The sequence below is a fragment of the Triturus cristatus genome, chromosome 8 (genome assembly GCF_964204655.1).
Source record: "Triturus cristatus chromosome 8, aTriCri1.1, whole genome shotgun sequence".
Classification (NCBI taxonomy): Eukaryota; Metazoa; Chordata; class Amphibia; order Caudata; family Salamandridae; genus Triturus; species Triturus cristatus.
Window position 1 is genome coordinate 775864726 of NC_140591.1, and position 21285 is coordinate 775886010.

The window sequence follows — 21285 nt, forward strand, 5'->3', positions numbered from 1 at the left end:
CTGGTCTGCCTGATAGTATTTGTCAATAACTGACAGCCCCCTTCAAACCCCCAATTGTCAGATGGCTTGCAGGATCCTTCTGGATACCCTCAACTGTTTCCTTTCCCATATAAATGAATCTATTTCTTTTGGGAGGGCCTGCATGGTATCCTCTGGGACCACCACCAGCAAAGCAAAGTCGGGAAGTGCGGCTGGATGTTTTCCTTGACCACCATTACCCTACCCAATCATGACAGGAAGAGCCCCTTTCATTTACGCAGGTCGCTAGTAATCGCTTGGATCAGTCGAAGGTAGTTTGCTGTATAGATCGGGCAGTGCAAAGGTGTAATGTAGGTATTTAACTTTCTTCTCTGATCATCGCAAAGGGGTGGCCTCAAGATCTATCCGTTTGCAGGCTTCAGGAATCCTTACACTATGCCCAAACGGGTTACTCCATGTGTCCTTTAAAATGAATCCAGCATTCTGGGCAAAAAACCTAACCCCCCCATATTTAACTTTAGTCTGGCAAAACAACAGATACTGTATACATGGCTCTGGGCAACGCTCCATCCTGTTTACAAATGGGGCTGTAAATTGAATCCAGCCAACTACCGGCTAATCGCACTCTGTGACAATTAGGTGAAATACTTCGCTGGGTTTCTATTACTCGACCCCAATTCAGGGACAGAGGAACGTAAGCTAATATCAGCTAATATCCCTCTGATGAGCTTTCACCCACAAATGGGCACACTTTCACACCTGAGAGCATTAATCAGCACGATGAACATATCCATTGGAACAAATTCAATGCTGCAGGCTTGTTTTATTGAATTTAAGACTGCGTTTGATCGTGTAGATAGAACTGAGCTGTGGAAAAACCTCACAAATTGCGGGATACCAGCAAAGGTTCCTAGAGGAATTCAACTACTGTACAGAAGTCTGAATACAAATATTTGGAAGTAATCACCGACTCCAAGAACCTTCACAGCACACGAAGATCAAATAAAATCTAAAACCGGTGAATTGATTGCAGCCTTCATCTCTGTATACAGCCCTGTGGGGACAAATACTATTGATGATGCTGAACGTTTAAAGTGCAAAGTTACTGCCAACCATCTCATGTGGGCGCAATCCATTGTGTGGCCATGAAATAAAATTGTTGGAAACAATAAATATAAATAAATATAGGCAGATTTTCTGGTCACCACGAATTGCGTCTCCAGGGCAAGTTAGATTAGAATTTTGTGTCACCAAGCAAGCCATCTCAAGACATGGGGTCTTTTTGAAAATGTTCTTTAAGTTAAGATCTTCAAGAGAGGGCACATACTATTACCTGCTTCTGGCTGAATTATCCAACATAGTCAGGATATTGACACACACGGAATATTAACTAGAATGTTTGAACTGCCTACATATAATCAATGTCTGGAATTCATCAGTGTCACTTGGTAAGTTCAAGAAGAACATGATTAAAAGCATGCAAAAGCGGTCATACATCCAAGATAAGAACATACTGGCGTCACAGTCGCATGCTTGGATCGTTTAAAAAAACTCCTATCGAGCCCCTGCTCATCAGTCGTACATGTAATGTTGCACAAAAAAGACTCATGGTTTTGGTGGCTTCGCTACCTTGGACTTGGCTCCCAAATGGTCTGTCGGAGGCAACTATAAAGCATGCAGATGGGCTAAACAAGTGCAGGAAAGAATCTTATATGTGCCCCATTGTTCATTCCGAACATAGACATTTACTGCGCCAAGGGGGTGCGGGCAGGGGGTGCGGAACTGTAGACAAGCAGTTATCAAATTCTTCAGTGGGAAGAATACCAGGCTAACTACCAGCATCACCAATTTTTAGACAGCGGTTGAGAAAACATTACACCTTATGACCTGATGTTACTTGTCAATTCTGTTTAGTGTTTTACTGACCACAGTGACTTTTAACATTCATTATAAATTGAATATGGTGTTCTTATTAACCTGTTTCGCTAACCATGAATATTAATTCTGTTTTCTTAATATTGCTATATTCATGCAATTAATTAACTTGTGAATAAAATCTCTTTGAAGCGTGAGACATATAAAGTAAAAATAAAATTGAAAAAATTATTCACATCTAAATAGTTATCCCCAGGCATTGGCTTTAACGATAACAGATTCCATTTAATAGAAATGGCACAATAACAGCCACAAATTATTCATTGAAGGAGGGTGGAATTGTTTTCCCCCACTTTTGAGGTATACAAAATCGAGTAATGATTATAGCAGTGACTACAAACAAAATTAAACACTTCACACAAATTACAGTTAAACTTGTTAAAAACATTTAAATTAAAACCAACTTAGCCTTCAGCATCAGAAGTTAAAATATTGTTATTCACCCTGTTGTCTTAAATTTAAGCCCCCAAGAGAATCTTGGATAGTTCCATAAATTTAACAAAATGGGTTTACATGCAGTTATTCCGTAAACACAAGGCAAACAACTGCTTCTTGTTCTTTGTCTGGATATCTTGCCCATCTCTTCTCCCAAATAACCTAACTTATACATAGTTCAATAATATACCTCAATGTACTGAGGATATTTGTTCTTCTCTTAAAAACATTCATAACCATTTGGTGAGAGAGTTTCCTAATGTGAAGCTTAACACATGCATTTGAGAAAATCTATACTGTAAGCTTACTTCCTGGGCAAAATGACGAGTGATAAATTACAAAATTGTTAGATTGAAGTCATTTGCTGCCATCTCCATTGTTATCAGTTTGATTACCACTTCCGTCAGCTCTTGATGTATGTTGGAATTAGTATGTAGTATCAGAATATTACATTATACTGGCTGTTTACTGTTAAAGGACCCTGTAAGCACTGGTAACACTTAACACTTTGTTTTGTGTTTTTTTTTCAGTATACCTTTTGGAACTTTGTACCAAAGAACTTGTTTGAACAGTTCAGAAGAATAGCAAACTTTTACTTTCTCATCATATTTCTTGTACAGGTAAGTTAGTAAAAATGTTTTTTTTACTTGCTTAATTTTAGATGTGCTGCCTCCATATTAGGTTTACCAAAACTACATTCATTCGTTGTTAGTGTCACCACATGTGCCACCTTTCCAGGTCACCACTCTGTTGAGGGACGGTGACAACTTTGGAGGTCATTGGGAATATGGGCAATGGAAAGTCTTGTACCAAGGCCCTTAATAGCAGGAATAAGCTGGACAATTGACCTGAGGGGATTTTGTCCTTCTTTAGCCATCTCTGACTTGGCCTGTACTACAGCGATACAATAATATTTTATGACATCCAACACCTAATTTCCAATAGTGCGCTTCAAGAAACCAGAGGATCAGAGTATGCTCACCCCAGCACTGGTTCTGCATTTTTAATACTGCAAGTAATCTCACTGCAGTTGAAAGGCTAGCCCGCGTCAGAGTGTTCACCCATGCAATTTAACCGCTGGATGGGCTGGCTACTTGAGAATTATAGCATGGTGTACAGTGCACCAGAGTTTGAAGATTGCTTTGTTTTTGACAGTGGGCCCCATTCCCTCCCAGATAGCAGGTATAACATGTTTCCTTCGTAGGTGTTCAGTCACTAAGTTTGGAGGCAGCAAGCTGTATAACCTCAATCTGCCAGATCATTGTAACAGCATTGTGACAGGTTGTGGCGATCGCGTCACTACCCAGGTGAAATTTAAAGAGCATCTCCTCATGCCCATAGAGAGCTATTATGTTGAATACACAATATATCAGTACACAATTTTACTCTTTACTTCTCCCAAGTCATCATGTTGTGAGCGCTTGTGCATTGCTGTAGATAAGTTGTGCTATTCCAGGTTTTCTTTTACCAGAAGACATCCTAAAACTATGTTGTGTCAGCAAGATCACTGTACACCAAGTACTGGTAAGCACACATATCAGTGAGGACAGGTTAAACACTGCCTCCTTATCTCAACTGATCAATTAGTTTGAAGCAGAGCCTTCCTCCAGTTCATCTCTTTGCTGAATCAGTGACTTTTCATTGGATGGTGATTGTGCTGCTGCTGTCACTTGCCACTTTGAGTAAACTGAGATCCACCCAAATTTGCTTGGTGACAGGGAAGACCTCTTGGTAAGTTTTACAAAAAGGTGGAAGGAGACAGGAAATACCACCTGCTGTCTTTTCTTTCAAAGAGATTTTATTGGGTTTTATAAATCAACAACACAAACAATATCGCCAGCACAGATTAGATCACTTGCTTCATCCCATTTTCCATATGGCCACGACAACCCCCCCCCCCCCTTCTCACCTCCCCAGTTCCCCAGGAGTCCACACTGGTGACCAGCAGTACAAGACAGTCCAGGAGGCATTCAATAGGAGCTCAATGATTTGTTCCTTAGTTGCAATTATCTACCCAGTCCCATGCAATCATGTAATGAGGAGAGGGGTCGCAGCAATTTAGGGCAACCATAAAGAAAGTCTTTTTCTTTTAAGAAATTCAGCAAGGGACCCCACATCTCAAACCTATGCCCCATTTCTAGTAGCCCCCAAGTTTTTCCATCACCAACAATGCCCATAGTCTCACCGCCCATTCCGACATCGTGGGGATCTGGTTAGTTTTCCATTTCAGTAAAAGCAATTGTTTGGCCGCAAGAGACATGTTCGTAATCAAATTCCAATCCCTCAGTGATAGGCTTTTAATCTCAGGCGGTCTTACGTTCAGGATCAGCGTTGCCGGATCTGGGCACATTGGACATCTGACAACCTCGCTCATGTGGCTTAGAATTTCTTTTCAATAGAACTGCAGTCTCGGACATGCCCACTACATGTGTACCATATCCCCCACCTGCCTGCACCCTCTCCAGAGTAATCCATCTACTGTGTCATACATATGTTGCAGTTTCTCAGATGTCACATACCAGCCCATCATTATTTTGTACATGGTTTCGCGGTTCTGGACAATTTTACACAGCGATTTGATATCTCCCCATAGCTTTTCCCACTGGGGCATCGAGACTAGCCTCCTCAGGACCATTTGCCAGTGTTTCATATATGGGCACTCTGAATCGGGGCCCACGCTAGATAGTATAGCATAAATGTTGGAAATAAGGCAACGCTGGATGCTATATATTGGCAAATAGTTTCTCTCACGCTGTCAGGGGCCTGAGAGCCGCTGCTTTGGTGTCGGGTGGTGAGCCCAGTGCTGCAATTGGAAGTAGTGAAGTCGATCAGCTTGCCGAAGGCAGGACTCCTGTTTGCACTGGAGGAAAGGTCTTAATATCCCCTCTTTGAGCAGGCCTCTGAGCGTCCTACAACCCCCTTCTTCCCAGTGGCCAAAATCTCATTTTATTCAGACCTAAGGTTAAGTCTTGGCTGTCCAAAAGGGGCGTATTGGGGAAGGGGAATAACGTGAGGGTCGCAACCCCTGTGAGTGAGTTTCAGACTTGCGTACCCGGCTTCAGGAGCACAGAGTAATAGCAGAAGGGTGGCCTTGCATGTTTGAGCAGCCAGGGTACGGTTTCGCCACCCAGTTCATCAAGGCTGTATTTATGTGGAACCAGTGACGCTACATCGCATATAGGGACTGTTTGAAGAATAGTCGTAGCTATGCCGTCTGATTATTTGTTAGTAACTGGTAGCCCTCCCCCTCAAACCTCCCCAATCGTCGTCTGGCTTGCAGGACCCTTTTGGAAACCCTAGCCCATTTCCCTCCCCATATAAATGTATCCATTTCTTTTTGGAAGGCCCCCATGGAATCCCTGGGACCAACACCGGCAAAACAAGGCATGGAAGATGTACAGTCAGCATGGCAGAATGTTTTGTTTGACAACCGTTACCCTTCCCAGCCATGACAGGGAGAGTCCCTTCCATTTACACAGATCACTAGTAATCTTGTGGATGAGCCGAGGGTAGTTCGCCGCGAAGAACAGGCAGTGCAAAGCTGTAATGTAGGTATATAACTTTCCTCTCTTCCATCGCAAAGGGGTGGCCTCAAGAACAGTCAGTTTGGAGGTTGCAGGGATCCCTACACTGAGGATTTCAGACTTGCTAAGATTAATCTTGAAGCCAGATACTTTCCATAGGCTGCCAGGGCACCCATCATGCAAGGAATGGATTGTTTGGGGCTCATCAGGATCAACAGGACATCTTCTGAGAATAAGTTAATCTTACGGTGATCGTCCCCAAAACGCATGCTCCTAATATCCCTGCATCGGCGTATCGTGGCCTGCAAGGGCTCAATTGAGAGGACAAAAAGTATATATGAGAGTGGGCAGCTCTGCCAAGTCCCCCCTCTTCAGAGAGGTCATGGTGGGGCATAAGCCGTTTACCTCGCTGACCAATGGGCCTTTGTAACAAGCTGCTATCCAGATTTGCATGTTCATCCCCAGTCCGATTGCTGAGAGCACCTGAAAGTTAAACCCAGCTGACCCTGTCAGAGGGCTTTTCCACATCCAATGACAGGTTCGCAGTATGGATTTTCCACTTATTGGCCTTTTCAGTTAGGTGCAATACCCGTCGGATATTGTCTGCTACCTGTCTCTGGGAATCAAACCCCGAATGGTCCGGATTAACCAGGAGTGGAAGGTGCGGCAGGAGCCTGTTCACTAAGACTCTCATAAAGATTTTTAGATCCGAGTTCAGGAGTGCTGTAGACCTGTAGGATTTGCACCAGTGCGTGGGCTTGCCCTCCTTTTGGATTAAGGTAATATGCGGCTGCAGCATTGAGGGTGTAACTGATCTTTTTTGTAGAAAGAAATTGAACAGTGTTGTCAATCTTGGGACCACATTTGATGCAAATTATTTCTAGGAACAATTTGTGAGTCCGTCCGGCCCCAGAGCTTTTTCAGGACGCAGATCTTGTATTGCTTTCAGGACCTCTTTGGCGAGAGCAGGTTTTCCAAATCTTCTGTGTTGGTCTGCGTTAATCGTGGAAGGGAGGCCTCTTGCAGGTATGCCTGTACTTCCACCACGTGCACCTGCCCCTCAGCATAGAGGGCCTCATAGTTTTAGTTTAAGGTTCTACATTTCCCAGCATTGTCGATGCCAAGATGTCCTCCTCTGCCTTCCACTAGTGAAATGATATCCGCCGATTGGTGGTGCGTAGGTGCCGAGCCAGCAGGGCTCCCATCTTATTGACTCATTCATAGAATAACCGCCTCGGGTAAAGTAGCACCTTTTCCACCCTCTGCGTGGCCTCTACATTGATTTGCCACTATTGGGCGCTGAGCTTTGTAGGATCTCATCTGCCGGCGCAGAGCAGTTTCCTCCTCTTTGTTTTTTATTGACATTTAGTAATATTGCATGCTATGTTGTAACCAATGCCAGTCAATGTCATTTACATGAAATTCAAAAACATTCCTGGGTTGCACAACCACCCTTCTTTGATGATCTCACATAGATACAACGTAATGCACATCAACTGAAGTAGAAAGTGATTCCCAATGACAAATTCACAGATAGCTCGATAGTGATGATTGAAGAACAGATCTATCCCATTCGATTTTAGGGGATAGTGTTATGTATGGTGTGTGTGAGGTTGTCGGTGATGATGAAGCGACAAGGTCTCTTGATCTCAGGTGAGCAAGCAGAGGATCCCATATGTCTTTGGGACGGGACCGTGGTGGCATCAATTCCCAAAAGCGTGACAGTTGTTCAGCGCAATATGCAGTATACCGCAGCCAGTCCTGTACCCTCGGTGCCGGGCATCTTCCCCAGTTCATGGCCACGCTGTGCTTGGCCAAGAGAAGCATCATAGCCGTGAGCCTACGATGTTCCACGGGATGTTCCTGACATAGCCTAGTAGTCCCACCAGTGGGGTGCAATTAATTTGCAGTTCCGGAATCAACTATATGGTTGAGAAAATCTCTCTCCAGAAATTGGCCCCCCAGGACATTCCCACGCCAGATGGAGAAAGGAGTCGCAGTTGCCTCCTTAAGTTCTGCCTCCAGAGCATTCAGACTAGCCAATCCTATCAAAGGATGCGCGTCTCTCCTACGATACATTGGCCCCCGAAGACTGCCTTAAAGGTGTCCCAGACCAGAGCGAGGGACATCTCACCAACCTAATTTTCGTAAAAGTAGTTCCCTATAGTCTCTGTTAGGGCCTATCTGCAGGGGCAGTTCCTAAGTAAGATCTGATTGAACCATAATAAAGGTGCTCCTCATTCACTTCTCTGTTGATCATCTCCTTCCCACCAGACCCATGCATGATCCGAGAGTATTATAGTGCCCTACCCAATTGCCGCAGTCGCCTCAAGAAAGAACTGGGACCCCCACATCAAGTAGATCTTGGAGTAATAACTATGGACATGGGAGGAAAAAAGTGAAATCCTGCTCCCCTGCATGTTGCATCCTCGGAGATCCACCAGCCCCAGATTGGCCATGCGGTGCATCAGCTAATGGGGCAAGGCTGCTTGTATGTATCTATCCTGAGGATGCATGTTCATCTGTGCATCTGGAGCCAGATAAAGGCCACCCAATGGAGGTGCCCTGGTGCCCACGTCTTGACCTTATTTACCAAGTTCTGGATGTACTGTGCATGACACTGGTTCGGAATTAAGGCGTTGAATATATCCAGTGTGTCATCCCGTACCCTCCCCTCCATGTTCATATAGCGTCCCTCCTATGTATCTCTCTTGACTCTCACCAGTTCATATGGATAGTCCTTATGTATACATCACTCCTGTCCTCCTAATAGATGAGGCTGCAAAATATTGGGTGGGGTTCAGCCGTTATCTCATATAATGCGTATCCCAGGATATGAAGTGCACCTCCTGGAGACGCATTATATCCGGAAGCAGCCCTTTGACCTCACTCCAGATTTTATGGCTCTGAACAGGGACGTTCAGTCCCTTCACATTCCTTGTAAGTATCTTAAACATACAGTGGGGGCGTATGAAGGATCGTATGCCTCTCCGGTGCCCCAATCAAATCTGGGTCGTCATACATCCGTTTCAAGCCCCCTGATCTAACCCTAGTGAGGGTGGCATCAAGCTTATGTCTGTGGACCCCTCCAGAGCAATCATAACACCCCCCTTCCCATCTCCCCCCTCTCCTCAAACAGCCCCACACCAATAGTAAAGGAACCAAGACATTCCCATCATGGTGGTGAGACATGAAGTGGCCCTCACACCTCTCCCCAGGTCCCCCCACACCTGAAGAAAGCATTCCGAACCCCCGTCTATACAAAAATGCACCAGCCAGTCCTAGGCAGCAGTTGAGGCCCAGCTAAAGCATCTATTTAATCTCTCCCGTCTTAGGGAAGCTTTTAAATATCCATGTGTCTCTCGCTTGCGGCAGGGAATTGCACAGGATGCCCGCCACATAAAAATGCAGTGGAAATATCATGCAGGTAGAAACAGTCTGGGTATGCCCCTCTCATGCCTGTCTCTGCGACCTCCACCTCAGCTTTGGCCCCCACCCATCTTCCTCAGTGTCTGCTGCTAGTTGCCAACCACCTGTGCCTGTCTGCCACAGCTTGCCACTCTCTTCCAGTGGCCCCGACGTCGGGATGATTCCCTGAACAGAAGTTTAATTCTCAGGAGCTTGTTCCGGGGCATCCAGGTGTTCCTTACAGGGCCCCAGAACCTCTTGTGCATGCTCCACCGTGCAGACTCTGTGGGTCCTAGCCTCCACCCGTGACCACAGCGCAAAGGGGAACATCCCTCAGTACCGTATTTGCCACCATCTGAGTTCTGCATCAATCGCCATCTATTGAGGGTAGCCAGGGATACTTCCTGGTACAAATCCATTACTCAATCCCAGAATGGTAATACCGTTCTGCTTCCTGGCCTCCCTCGTAATAGCGTACTTGAGGTGAGACGGTCTCAATTTGGCTATCATGTCTCTCGGGCAAGCCCCAGGAGAGTCCCGTGATGCTCCCACCCTATGTCAAGATGAGGTTGTCTATAAGAACATAATGAAAATGAGCTTTGCAATAGTCCATCACATTGTCGCCTTCTTCTCCTTTTGGTACTTTGTGGATCCACAGATTTTTACAGTGAACAGTCTTTCAGGTCCACACATTTGTCCCACATTGCTCTAATGCCTTCCTCCATTTTTGAGTGTGACTCCACGAACTTGTCCACCTCTTGACTCATGACCATTAGATCATCCTCATTAGTTGCCCAGCTGCTGAAAGTCCTTAGTCACCTCAGAGTGCCCCGAAACCAGATCTGCTTTCAAGGCCTGCAGTATTGTTGCCACCATGTTGGAGATCTTCTCTTGAAGGACCCCCAGGCAGGCAGTCAATATCTCCTTCGTGAAGGAATTCCCCATGTCACCTTTCCTTGCTGCCATGGCTGCTTGTTGCTCTGGCAGCCCAATCTCTGTACTCTGGCTGCTCCCCGAGGGCGCCTGCCATCGGTGGTTGCAAAAATCCCCCAGCTGCTTCTGTTTGCCTGGCCCTGATGCAGCAGCCACCCCAGAGCACCTCTCTACTGTGTGCTGTATAGGTCCGGAGTGCCGGCGTCCACTCATGGTTCGGTATTGTAGTTGGTGGCCTGCATCAAGCAGACAAATGTCACCTCCACTGTGTGTCCGCCGTCTCCCAGTCCATTGGCTACATCGAAGGAAGAGCTGCCTCCACAGCAGGTGAAGGCAATCCCCTAGGGGCCATTCTCTTGGGGGGCTCCCAATCATCAGCTTCAGCGGCCACCTCTAAGAACTCAGAGGCCCGGCCCCCTCATATCTCTGGAGTCTCATGGGCTGGATGCTGCTTCCGTCCCCGCTGGAGTCCAGCATGGCTCTCCAAGCTGTAGCTATTGGGGGCAGGTTCAGCGGGAACATTTCCCCTGAAATGCTCCAGTGCGCCTGCTCCTCAGAGGTGCACACCTTCCCGCCCTCCCCGCAAGGTCTCCGGCTGTCTATCTACTCGGGGGCTGGCCTCACTTCCATGCTCTCTGGCTGATCAAGAGCCTCACTATAACTGCTGCCCACACTTCTCAACACTGTGTGTTGCTCTGCCCCACATTTGCAGCCGCTCACGTCCGGTCGGCACCTCACATGCCTCCGCCACCTGTTCCTGCTGCCAGGACGCTCTGGGATCGCTCCATATGCACCAGGCAAGGCCCCTGGCTGGGAACTCAACACCAGTACATCCACTCGGCTCGGGCTCAGACCATGCCTCCTTCACCTGTTGTCTTTTGACACCATTGTGAGACGAGATCAACCTAGCGTCATTGTTTGGGTACCTGACTTAGAACGTTTATGGTTGGAAGTGAAGCAGCTGCCTTAAATGTCTTATCCTTGAATAGTCTTTGCTTGCTGCAAAGTTGAGCTCTTATAACCAGGAGATATTGCAGAAAGGAAGAGTGAGAAAAAGGCAAAAGAGAAAGCGCGAGAGAAGTCTGAATTCTAAATCATGCTTTTAGACATATCTAAGAGATTGCTTGAAGTAAGCTATCAACATACGGCCGTATAAACCATGAATTCTGAAATGCAGTCACAGCGCCTTCCAAATTTAAATGTACAGTGGAGTAAGTTGGCAAAACAGACAAAAAGCCATAAAAAATTCAGCATGGGACATCCGATTAAATCTTGCCTACCGAGTCGCTGACACAGAGTCCTCCTGTCTTTCTGCCTTCAGTATGTACCGTACGTAGGGCAAGGCCATGCATTTCCTTTGTGCGGTATATATATATTGAACTACCTATGGCTTGGCTGCGTGTTCTGTGCCCAGTAGATGGGGCAGAGCGCACAGTGCAAACAAAATATTATCTGTGGTTAATTCCCAGGATGTACTCTAGACATCATGAATTGCTTTAGCGCAGACTATATGGTATGCCCCATGCATGTACACCCATGCAATTTGTGCTGTACTCAGTCAAAGTCTGCGCTCTGCGTGCAGTACATACAGATTGTGGGTTGGCTAACTTGAAAAGTATATAGGTCATGGTTACTGGGGGGGCGACCTTGTCATAGTATGAGCAGCAAGTAATGCATGCAGTACTTTGCCTATGCCCTTGCAGTGCACAGGGAGGGTACAAACTATGCATAACCTTTGTACTATGCTCATGATGTACTGCAGAGATGAAATAGTGGCCGCTCCCCAAGATACTACAATTTCTTATGCGAATATCATTTTTTGAATGAGTTAATTGTAAAGAAACCAAGAAACGTTACTTTTTGTAAGCAACCATATATTCCTGTATAAGTCCTAACACAAAATTGGTCCCCGGTGAACAATGCACTGTCCAGTATGCCAGAGATGATTGTCTCATTTTGTAGGTTGTTAGCATTTTCATTGGAGCCCTAAGCACATATGTCAGTCGAATGCCAAATATATCTCAGTCCTGGTGATGGCCCAATGATTTACCCTGCCAGACTGAAACATCAACTACTTGCAAGTGGCTTATAAAATTGCTGTAGTGGATCAAACTTTAATGTATTGTTGAACTCATTTCCCCCAACTTTGACCTGCCTCTTATTTAAATGCTTGATTTGCTCAAATGCTCCGTCCATCATCCCCTTTGGTATCGCTTTGTTCGCCCCAAGTTGGCAGGGTATGCCCAGACGTGGGTCCCTTGCTCACTTTGCCACAGGATTCAAGATAGCCTGGCTGATGAGGGTTATGAACCCGAAACCGGTCCCAGGATGCTTGTTTCTGGTCCAGGGAAGACATGGCTTGGCAGTTCGGGCTGGACTGTTCCCATGAGGCACAGGATCAGACTGATTTGCATATGGCCATGTCTGAACTGGGGTGGTGGAGTGAGCTAAAGAATGATGATGGATTAAACCCAGATCAGTTGACTGGGGGTGAATGTTTGATTTGCTCAAATGCTCCGTCCATCATCCCCTTTGGTATCGCAATAATAGTTGCTCTACAATTCTGTGTTACCCAAAGTCTCCCGATAAAATGATACCTCACTTGTGTGGGTAGGCCTAGTGGCCGCCACAGAAAACGGCCCAAAATGCAACATGGACACACCACATTTTCACAGTGAAAACTGACCCTTTTTTTGCAAAGTGTCTAGCTGTAGATTTTGAACCCTAGCTCTGCCGGCACCTAGGGAAACGTAGCAAACCAATACAATTTTGAAAACTAGACACCCAGGGGAATCCAGGATGGGGTAACTTGTCTGGCTCTCACCAGGTTCTGTTACCCAGAATCCCTTGCAAACATCAAACTTTGTCAAAAAAAAACATTTTCCTCACATTTCTGTGGTGGAAAGTTTTGGAATCTGTGTGGATCCACAAATTTCCACCCACCCCGCATTCCCCAAAGTCTTCCGAGAAAAATGGTACCTCACTTGTGTGGGTAGGCCTAGTGCCCGCGACAGGAAACGGCCCAAAACGCAACATGGACACACCACATTTTCACAGTGGAAACTGACCCTTTTTTTGCAAAGTGCCTACCTGTAGATTTTGAACCCTAGCTCTGCCGGCACCTAGGAATACTTAGCAAACCTATACATGTTTGAAAACTAGACACCCAGGGAAATCCAGAATGGGGTGACTTATCTGGCTCTCACCAGGTTCTGATACCCAGAATCCCTTGCAAACCTCAAAATTGTCCAAATAAAACACATTTTCCTCACATTTCTGTGGTCGAAAGTTCAGGAATCTGCGTGGATCCACAAAATTCCACCCACCCTGCATTCCCCGAAGTCTTCCGATAAAAATGGTACGTCACTTGTTTGGGTAGGCCTAGTGCCCGCGACAGGAAACGGCCCAAAACGCAACGTGGACACACCAAATTTTCACAGTGAAAACTGACCTTTTTTTTGCAAAGTGCCTACCTGTAGATTTTGAACCCTAGCTCTGACGGCACCTAGGGAAACCTAGCAAACCTATACGTTTTTAAATACTAGACACCCAGGGGAATCCAGGATGGGGTGACTTGTCTGGCTCTCACCAGGTTTTGTTACCCAGAATCCCTTGCAAACCTCACACTTTGTAAAAAAAAAAAAAAACACATTGGTTCCGTCATGAGCACAGGACCACTGGTGCTTATGGCGGTAACATTCCATCATGAGCACCGAAGGGGTTAATGATTCACTCATAAATCCGTTTTTTACAACTGACCAACATGAAAATGATATTCAGACAGGAAATTATATCAGTTTAAAACTTGTGCAGGCAGGATGTATTAGTGTTTTGTAAGGAGTGGGAGACTGCATGCATTTGTGCTTACTGCAGGTAACCTCTTCGCTGCGGCGCAAATTCTGCCGCAGCGCTCCCGCAGTGCTGACATTCCGATCGCGGGCGTGGTCATGACGTCTCCCGGCCGTCGTCCGCACACGTCCATCGTGACTCATGACGGCCGGGAGACGTCATGAGCATGGAAGAGGTTAATTTCTGTGGCAATATCAGAAAAAACTAAGTAAAACCTGGCTACCAGACATTAAAACCGGCCCACGAACAGCCAAAAAACAGCCCATACACTAATGTGTCAGATCCGTCCTTAGAGCACTGCCTGATTGCCCTATAGGCCAGTCCGACCCAGTCAATAGGTTTTGTTTTTTTCACTCCCTATAAAGGAAGACACAAAGGCTGTAGATACGGACACCGGGATCTTGCTAGTAGCATACCTGCACCAATGGTATAGCTTGATTCCCCTCCATTGTTTAGAAACGTACTCTCAGTGTAGTGTTCAAGTTAATCATGAACAAGGATCTCCTCTGTGTGTGTTGTTGAGGACTTTAGTCTTAGGCGAAATGTAGCTGCCATGTACCACTTCAAGCTAAGTATTGATGGTGGCTAGTATAGTCTTCACATCAGTCAAAGAATGCGGCAGAATCCTAAAAAAATACTTTATGCATGTAAAATCTGGCTTTTTTCCAAGATGACAAACCAGGCATATTATTTTGAAGGTCAGATTAGGGCTATCAATCAAACAATTAGTCGGTCATTTTATAACGTGGCTTATCACCCTGGGAGTATCCAGGTGCTGGGGATGGTGAGAGTTATTCAAAGAGCCAGGTCTTGAGTCTCTTCCTGAAGTCGGCAATTAAGGGTAGGTACAGAGGTGGAGTGGGAGGTTTTTCCAGTGTTTGGCAGCGTGGTAGGAAAATTAACAACCTCCACGGCGCCTCTGCCAGATGCGAGGGACCTGTGAGAGGGTAGGGAGGCCGATCAGAGTTGTCTGTTCGGCTGGTGGAAGGTCAAGTGGTGGTTGATGTAGGAGGGTCCGGCATTGTGAAGGGCCTTGTAGGCGTGAATCAGCAGCTTGAACTGGCATCTCTTGTGGACGGGGAGCCAGTGGAGGCTTCTGAGGTGGGGCCTGATGCTGGTCCGTTTGGGGAGGTTGAGGATGAGTCTGGCTCAGGTGTTCTTTATGGTCTGTAGTCATTTCAGGAGCTGGGAAATGGTTCTAACATAGAGGGCATTTTCGTAGTTCAATCGACTGGTGACGAGGGCCTGAGTCACTCTCTTCCTGGTGCTGGCAGGGATCCACCTGAAAATCTTACGTAGCATGTGGAGGTTGTGGAAGCAGAAAGAGGCTACTTCGTTGACCTGGCGCTTCATGGAGAGGTCTCTGTCCAAGATGATGCGGAGATTGCGGGCGTGGTTGGTGGGGGTAGGCGAGAGTCCGAGTGCCATGGGCCACCATGTTTTGTCCCATGGGGAGGTGTGCTTTCCGAAAATGAGCACTTTTATCTTGTTCGTGTTTATCTTCAGGCAGTTGGATCTCATCCAGTTGGCGATGTTGGTCATGGTGTTCTGGAAGTTGAATGTGGTGGTGGAGGTGTCTTCTGTGAGAGAGAGGATGAGTTGGGTGTCGTCGCCGTATGAGAGGATGTTGAGTACGCAGGTGCGGGCAATGTTGGCCAATGGAGTCATGTAGGCATCGAAGAGGGTGGGGCTGAGAGAAGAACCTTTAGGCACTCCACAGATATTGCTCTTGGGTTTATAAGTGAAGGTGGTAGGCTGATTTTCTGTGTGCATTCTACGCTTACACTTTTGAAACATGCCTCCATTTAGATTCCTCTGTATGTAACAAACAGGTTAGAAGCTTTATTTTATCAAGCTGTGTTTGCTCATTAGGATCTTACACAATAATGTAAGTTTCGCTCAATTGTCATATTTAATTGCCCGCTGTGGATAATAGTAACTAGTCATCAATACTTCCTTCAGGCTAGGTCCTTTTTCACGTGCATCTATTTTTTGCCTTTTTTATAGGACTTCTGCATAGCAGCCCTTGATGTTTGTTTGTTCTTTGATGTTTGAATTTGACTATTGTGATTTTGAGTAACATGTTCCTCCCATAACTTGTTCCTTTCCATATTTCTTTTATGAGTATCAATAGTTATTATTACTCAACAATAATGTAAGCTATATTCTTATTTCTTTGTCGGCATATCTATGTCATTTTCCTTTGCTCCCTATAGAATTTTCAGAATGTGTTTCCCTCCCTTATAAAAATTGTCAATGAACAACAAAGTAAACTTTCAGCTTGCCTACTCTGGTCTTTGTGTGTGCGTGCTTGTACACGATCTCCTGGTTGTAATTGCTAATTAAATACATCTTGTGTAACACCCGTCTTCCGTCGCATAGATGTGAGATACATGTTCTGCATTATGCGGGCCCTGAAAATTAATATTAATAACAATATTACATTATTTGTTATATGTAGTGCTTCATGCCACAATACTGCCTTGTGCTGTAAAGAACCTGTGGTACCTGTGAAAGGATAAGGCGAGTTGCCTGGCTAGGATTCAAATTTATGAATTGCAGATCATGGCCTGTTTCAGGGGCAAACATTCAGCTCACTGAGTCATTGTGTTGGAGCTTAAATGTATTTAAATAGTTCAGTTAGAACAGAAGCACACAGCACATTTGTTTTACCTTGTCTCACCTCCTCTTATGTTCTGTCTGTAACACTCCCCAGTTTTCCTTGTCTTTAAGTAGGTCCTGTATTCTGATTTAATTGGCATTGAATCTTCTTTTTTTTGTCCTCGTCTACAGACAACTTCTAACTGTTGCCGAAGACCTATTGTGTTTAGTACCAATTCTTACAGTGGGCTTTGGCTCACCAGTGCTTATCGTTGGTTGGGTCTCATTTGCAAACATAAGAAGAGGAAGAATCGCCATTGAACGAGATGCTTTGGTAAAGCATGTGCATTCACTTGCTGCATTATGCGCTTCCCGCAGCATCGTGCTTTGTGACTGTGCTAGGTGGAGAAGAAAAAGTAAGGAGAGCATAGGCTGGAGTTATTGGTTACGTGTGCTTGCCTCTTTATATAGAGGCATTTCTACTTGGAGATCAGCACTTAACAGCTCGGTGCCTCTCCACCTGTGAACCACAAAGGCCTGCAGTATAGAGATAGATTTAAAAGGTACATCATCACCAGATCGTCATTCATACAATGACGAGTGGATCCAAATGCCCTGAGTAAATAGATAACTGCTTGTTACAGTCCTATCTTCAGCCTTGTCAGACTGTAGTGAAACAAAACAAATCTACGCACTGTAAGCTCTAGTCTCCTAAATTTCTGTTGCCCTCCCTTTGTCAACTTCAGATGTGCATGTGGGTTGCACAACCACAAGGTTGTGTGTTATAATTCTCCATGACAGCTCCATGAGTCACAGAAGAGTATCCAGCGTCCAATTGATGCTCCGCAAACCCGGTGCAGTATGTGCTATCAATGCTTCTTTAACCTCATCTAGTCCAAGTCCAGAGACTCTCAACCCTGTGAAGTACCACGCATCTCGATTTAGACTAACATTTTAGTGCTGGTGTCTGCATCACTGCGCTAAAATGCATTTGTTACGCATTTAGAGCTCCTTGACACTTGGGTGCGATGGGACGCAGCTGCAAGGATAATTCAAAGTAGCCCAGGCATCCTTGTGCTGGCTGTGCACTGCCCCTGCCAGCCATAGGCAATTTACTTAGTTGCTGCCCAGTAGGCCTCACTCGTTGCTATGATGGCATCTCAGACTGCCAATTTGTTGATACCCAATTACTTATTTACATGCAGGGGTGCAGCTTTTGCAAAACAATAAAATAAATCTGCTGTGGCCAGGCTCAGCTCTAGGATGTGGCGGAGGGCAGTGCCATTCAGTGACAGGGCCCCAGGACAATAAAACCACATTATCAAGCATCAGCCCCAGCCTACCATGGGATTCAGTTTCTCCTGTTGTTCCTGAAACGGCATTGCATGCCGATGCTGGCAGCTCCAGACTAGCTCTGGATTGTTGTGCTTGTACTTTGTTCGCTCAGGCAAGTGATGCCTCACCATTAGGGACTGGATTCCTGGACTCGTGATGGATGCAGGATGTTTGCCAAGGAGAGCAAATTTCTCCCCGCATAACACCTACCCCCTGGATTTCACCAATCGTATTCTGTTTTTAGCAGCAACTATAACATAGTTGTATCTGGCACGTGTGCAGGTCTGGAGGAATTCCTCTCCGGCAGGTCTGGCTGGCACGGGCCATGTTGAAATCACTGTTAAGAGCACCATTACTAGCTAGCTCTGAAAGTCATACATACATGAGCTCTCTGACAGCCAGTCGCTGCCGGCATGGCTAAAGGGTGGGGGTGTCCGTGCAGGGAGGGAGGGGTGTCCGTGCAGGGAGGGAGGGAGGGAGGTCCATGCACGGAGGGAGGGGTGTCCGTGCAGGGAGGGGGTCGCGCGGGGAGGTGATGGTGGTGGTGGGAGGGGGGGCCGGCGGCGGCGGGAGGGGGGCGGCGGCGTCACGCGGGGTGGTGGTGGGGTGGCGTCACGCGGGGTGGTGGTGGTGGGGGGCGGCGTAGCGCGTGAGGTGGTGGTGGTTGTGGTGGTGGTGGTGGGGCGGCGTCGCGCGTGAGGTGGTGGTGATGGGGCGGCGTCGCGCGTGAGGTGGTGGTGGGGCGTCATCGTGCGGGGTGGTGGTGGGCGTCGTCTTGCGGGGTGGTGGTGGGGGGCGTCATACGGGGAGGTGGTGGGTAGTCGCGTGGGGATGTGGTGGGGAGTCACGCAGGGAGTTGTGGGGTGTGTCGTGTGGGGAGTTGGGGCTGTTGCACGGGGAGTTGGGGGGGTGTCACGCGGGGAGTTGGGGGGTCAACGTGGGGAGGGGGCCAACATGGGGAGGGGGGTCAACGTGGGGAGGGGGGTCAATATGGGGCGGGGGGTCAACGTGGGAAGGGGGTTAATGCAGGAAGGGGGGTCACACGGGAAGGGGGTGGCGCAGGAATGGGGGTGGCGCGGCTGAGGGAGGGTTGCATGGGGAGGGGGTTTGCACGGGGAGGGGGGTCGCACGGGGAGGGGATGGGAGTTCATTTAAAAATAATTATTAAAAAAAAGAAATTAAACTTTCCTTTCCGCCGGCCAGGTCCCGCATCTTCACTGTGCCTGCTCTGGAATAGAAAACAGGCAGCCAGGCTCCCTCCCCTAGGCCAATCACAACACTGCAAGCAGCATTGTGATTGGTCGGGACGCCGCCCAGCCAGCGGCTTATGGGGAGGCCATCTTCTCCATGCAGAAGGGCAGAGTGCGCATGACTGGTTTGGGCGGCCCCAGGGGGCTGACCAAACAGTCTTTGCGCACTCTGGAGTGGGCAGGCACACCACTCCTCCCCTGCTCTGGTTGCAGAGCAGCCCCGCCTACCGTCCCTCCCGCAATCAAATATAAAATGGTAATAACTTGAAGTTATTACCATTTTATGTTTCTGCTTCCCGCACTACAAGAAAGCAGTGGGGCGACACTCCTCCGCCCTAGTGGCGGAGCCGCCCCTGCCGACAGCTCAGGACTTGACCATCCTCGACCCTTCTGAGCCTAATCCGTACTGCCTGCTCCTGCAGCCCTCCAGCCCTCTTGAGCAGCTTGGAAAACCGGTGCACTGAAACTTATCCTGGTAGACACACTTTCCAGCAGAGATGCACTTCTTTTGACACACTGTAGTCAGGTGAGTCACTAGCTCTCTGCACTGCAGTTCACTCATCCCTACAGCATGTGCATTAATCCACTAGGCTACCTTTTGAGTTTATATAGTACTAACAACTAGAGACATGTTTTTCTTTATTGAACTATATTTTTTCTAAGGGACAAAATACCAGGGGTTGTGCCAGACAGAAATTGAATGCATGTATTTAATATAATGCAAGCAGTGTGGTACACACACAGGCATCAAAAATGACTTGCCATGCTTGCAAAAGGCACCCAGTGGAAAGAGCAACATTGCCAATAATATGTGCTACAAATCTACAACAAAAGGACACTGGTCTGTTAAACTTAGTTTTTGCATATTGTATAGTACTGAGACTTAAATGTTGTCTAAGCAGGCTAAGCTTTTGCCTCCACAGCCCCCCTGCACAATTTCTAATTGATTTTTTGTGTGAAACCAGAGACAAATGGATTTGACTCCTTATTGGCGCAGTAGGGAATAGTGACAACTTTATTATAGTGCTACAAAGTCCCAGACCGTGACAGAATGTATTCACAAAGAAGAGTTACACATTTGGCAGGTGAATGTCATTCATAAGTACACTGAACCATTGGGGGCGTGGCTACGGCGTGAGGCGGAATGGCTGCCTTCTGAGGGAGCTCCGTCAGCCAGACCGAACATTCGGCAAATACCATCGTTTCGGCACACCTGAGGTGCCGAAAATTGCATGCAGGGATTGTGACTCCCATCTGCGGCGAACGATGAGCTTTTGAAGTATTTTTGCCCGGCGGAACCCTTCCAGTGCCGTGCCCGACTCGCCGATCGACCGCTGGCAGGATGGTAGACGCCTGCGGCTGAGAGAGGAGAGAAGGCCGCTGTGACACAGTGGGTACGCGGCGCGTGGTGCTGGAGCGCCGGTACCTTCTATAACTGAATTGCCGGCCCTGTCGGGTCACTTGCAGGCATCGGTGCTGGGCCCCCGTGTTGCCGCTGTGAATATCGTGGCTGGAGGGACTGCTGCCAAGGAGAGTGCACCGGAGGCCTGATCACGCCGCCTGTGCGCTAGAGAAGCCTCGCTGTGGGCTAATTACGGATCCGACTTGACACGGAGCCCAGGACGCCGGTGGCATCGACGGAGGTTCGGTGAGTGGGTCGGGCGCTCTGCGCAGTGCTGGGGGCGGGTTGGGCTGCGTGGCCTCGCATGAACGACTGTTGTTTTGTCCTCTAACACGGGCGTTTTTGGGGGGGGCCAGGGCGGGCTCACCGGCCTGGGCGCTGTGTGGGGGGGGTCTGTTGCTGCTTAACTAGCGGGGGGATTGTGTCAGCTTGGTGCTCCTGGGAGAGGTTGTACGAGACTGCAGCCCTGACTCACGGCCCGGCCTACCCTAGCGGACGGGGGTGTGTGGGGCTCGGCTGGTGCCCCTAGACCGTGGGGTGGGGGCTTCTCAAGAACCTCGAGCACACACAGGGGTGCTGGCGTGAGATTGGAACTCCCGGAGAGAATGGAGCTGTACTGCTGAACGGAGGATCA

At 47.5% G+C, this 21285-nt stretch overlaps 1 protein-coding gene across 3 annotated transcripts in view; it reads left to right on the top strand.

Moving 5' to 3' along the window:
• The window catches only part of ATP11A (ATPase phospholipid transporting 11A), a 791426-nt gene that overhangs the window by 265612 nt on the left and 504529 nt on the right, over positions 1-21285 (top strand). For all 3 annotated transcript variants that reach the window (XM_085622216.1, XM_085622218.1, XM_085622217.1), the window contains exon 3: positions 2880-2969. In XM_085622216.1, coding sequence (XP_085478342.1) covers positions 2880-2969 — 90 coding nt within the window. The remainder of the gene's footprint in view (positions 1-2879; positions 2970-21285) is intronic.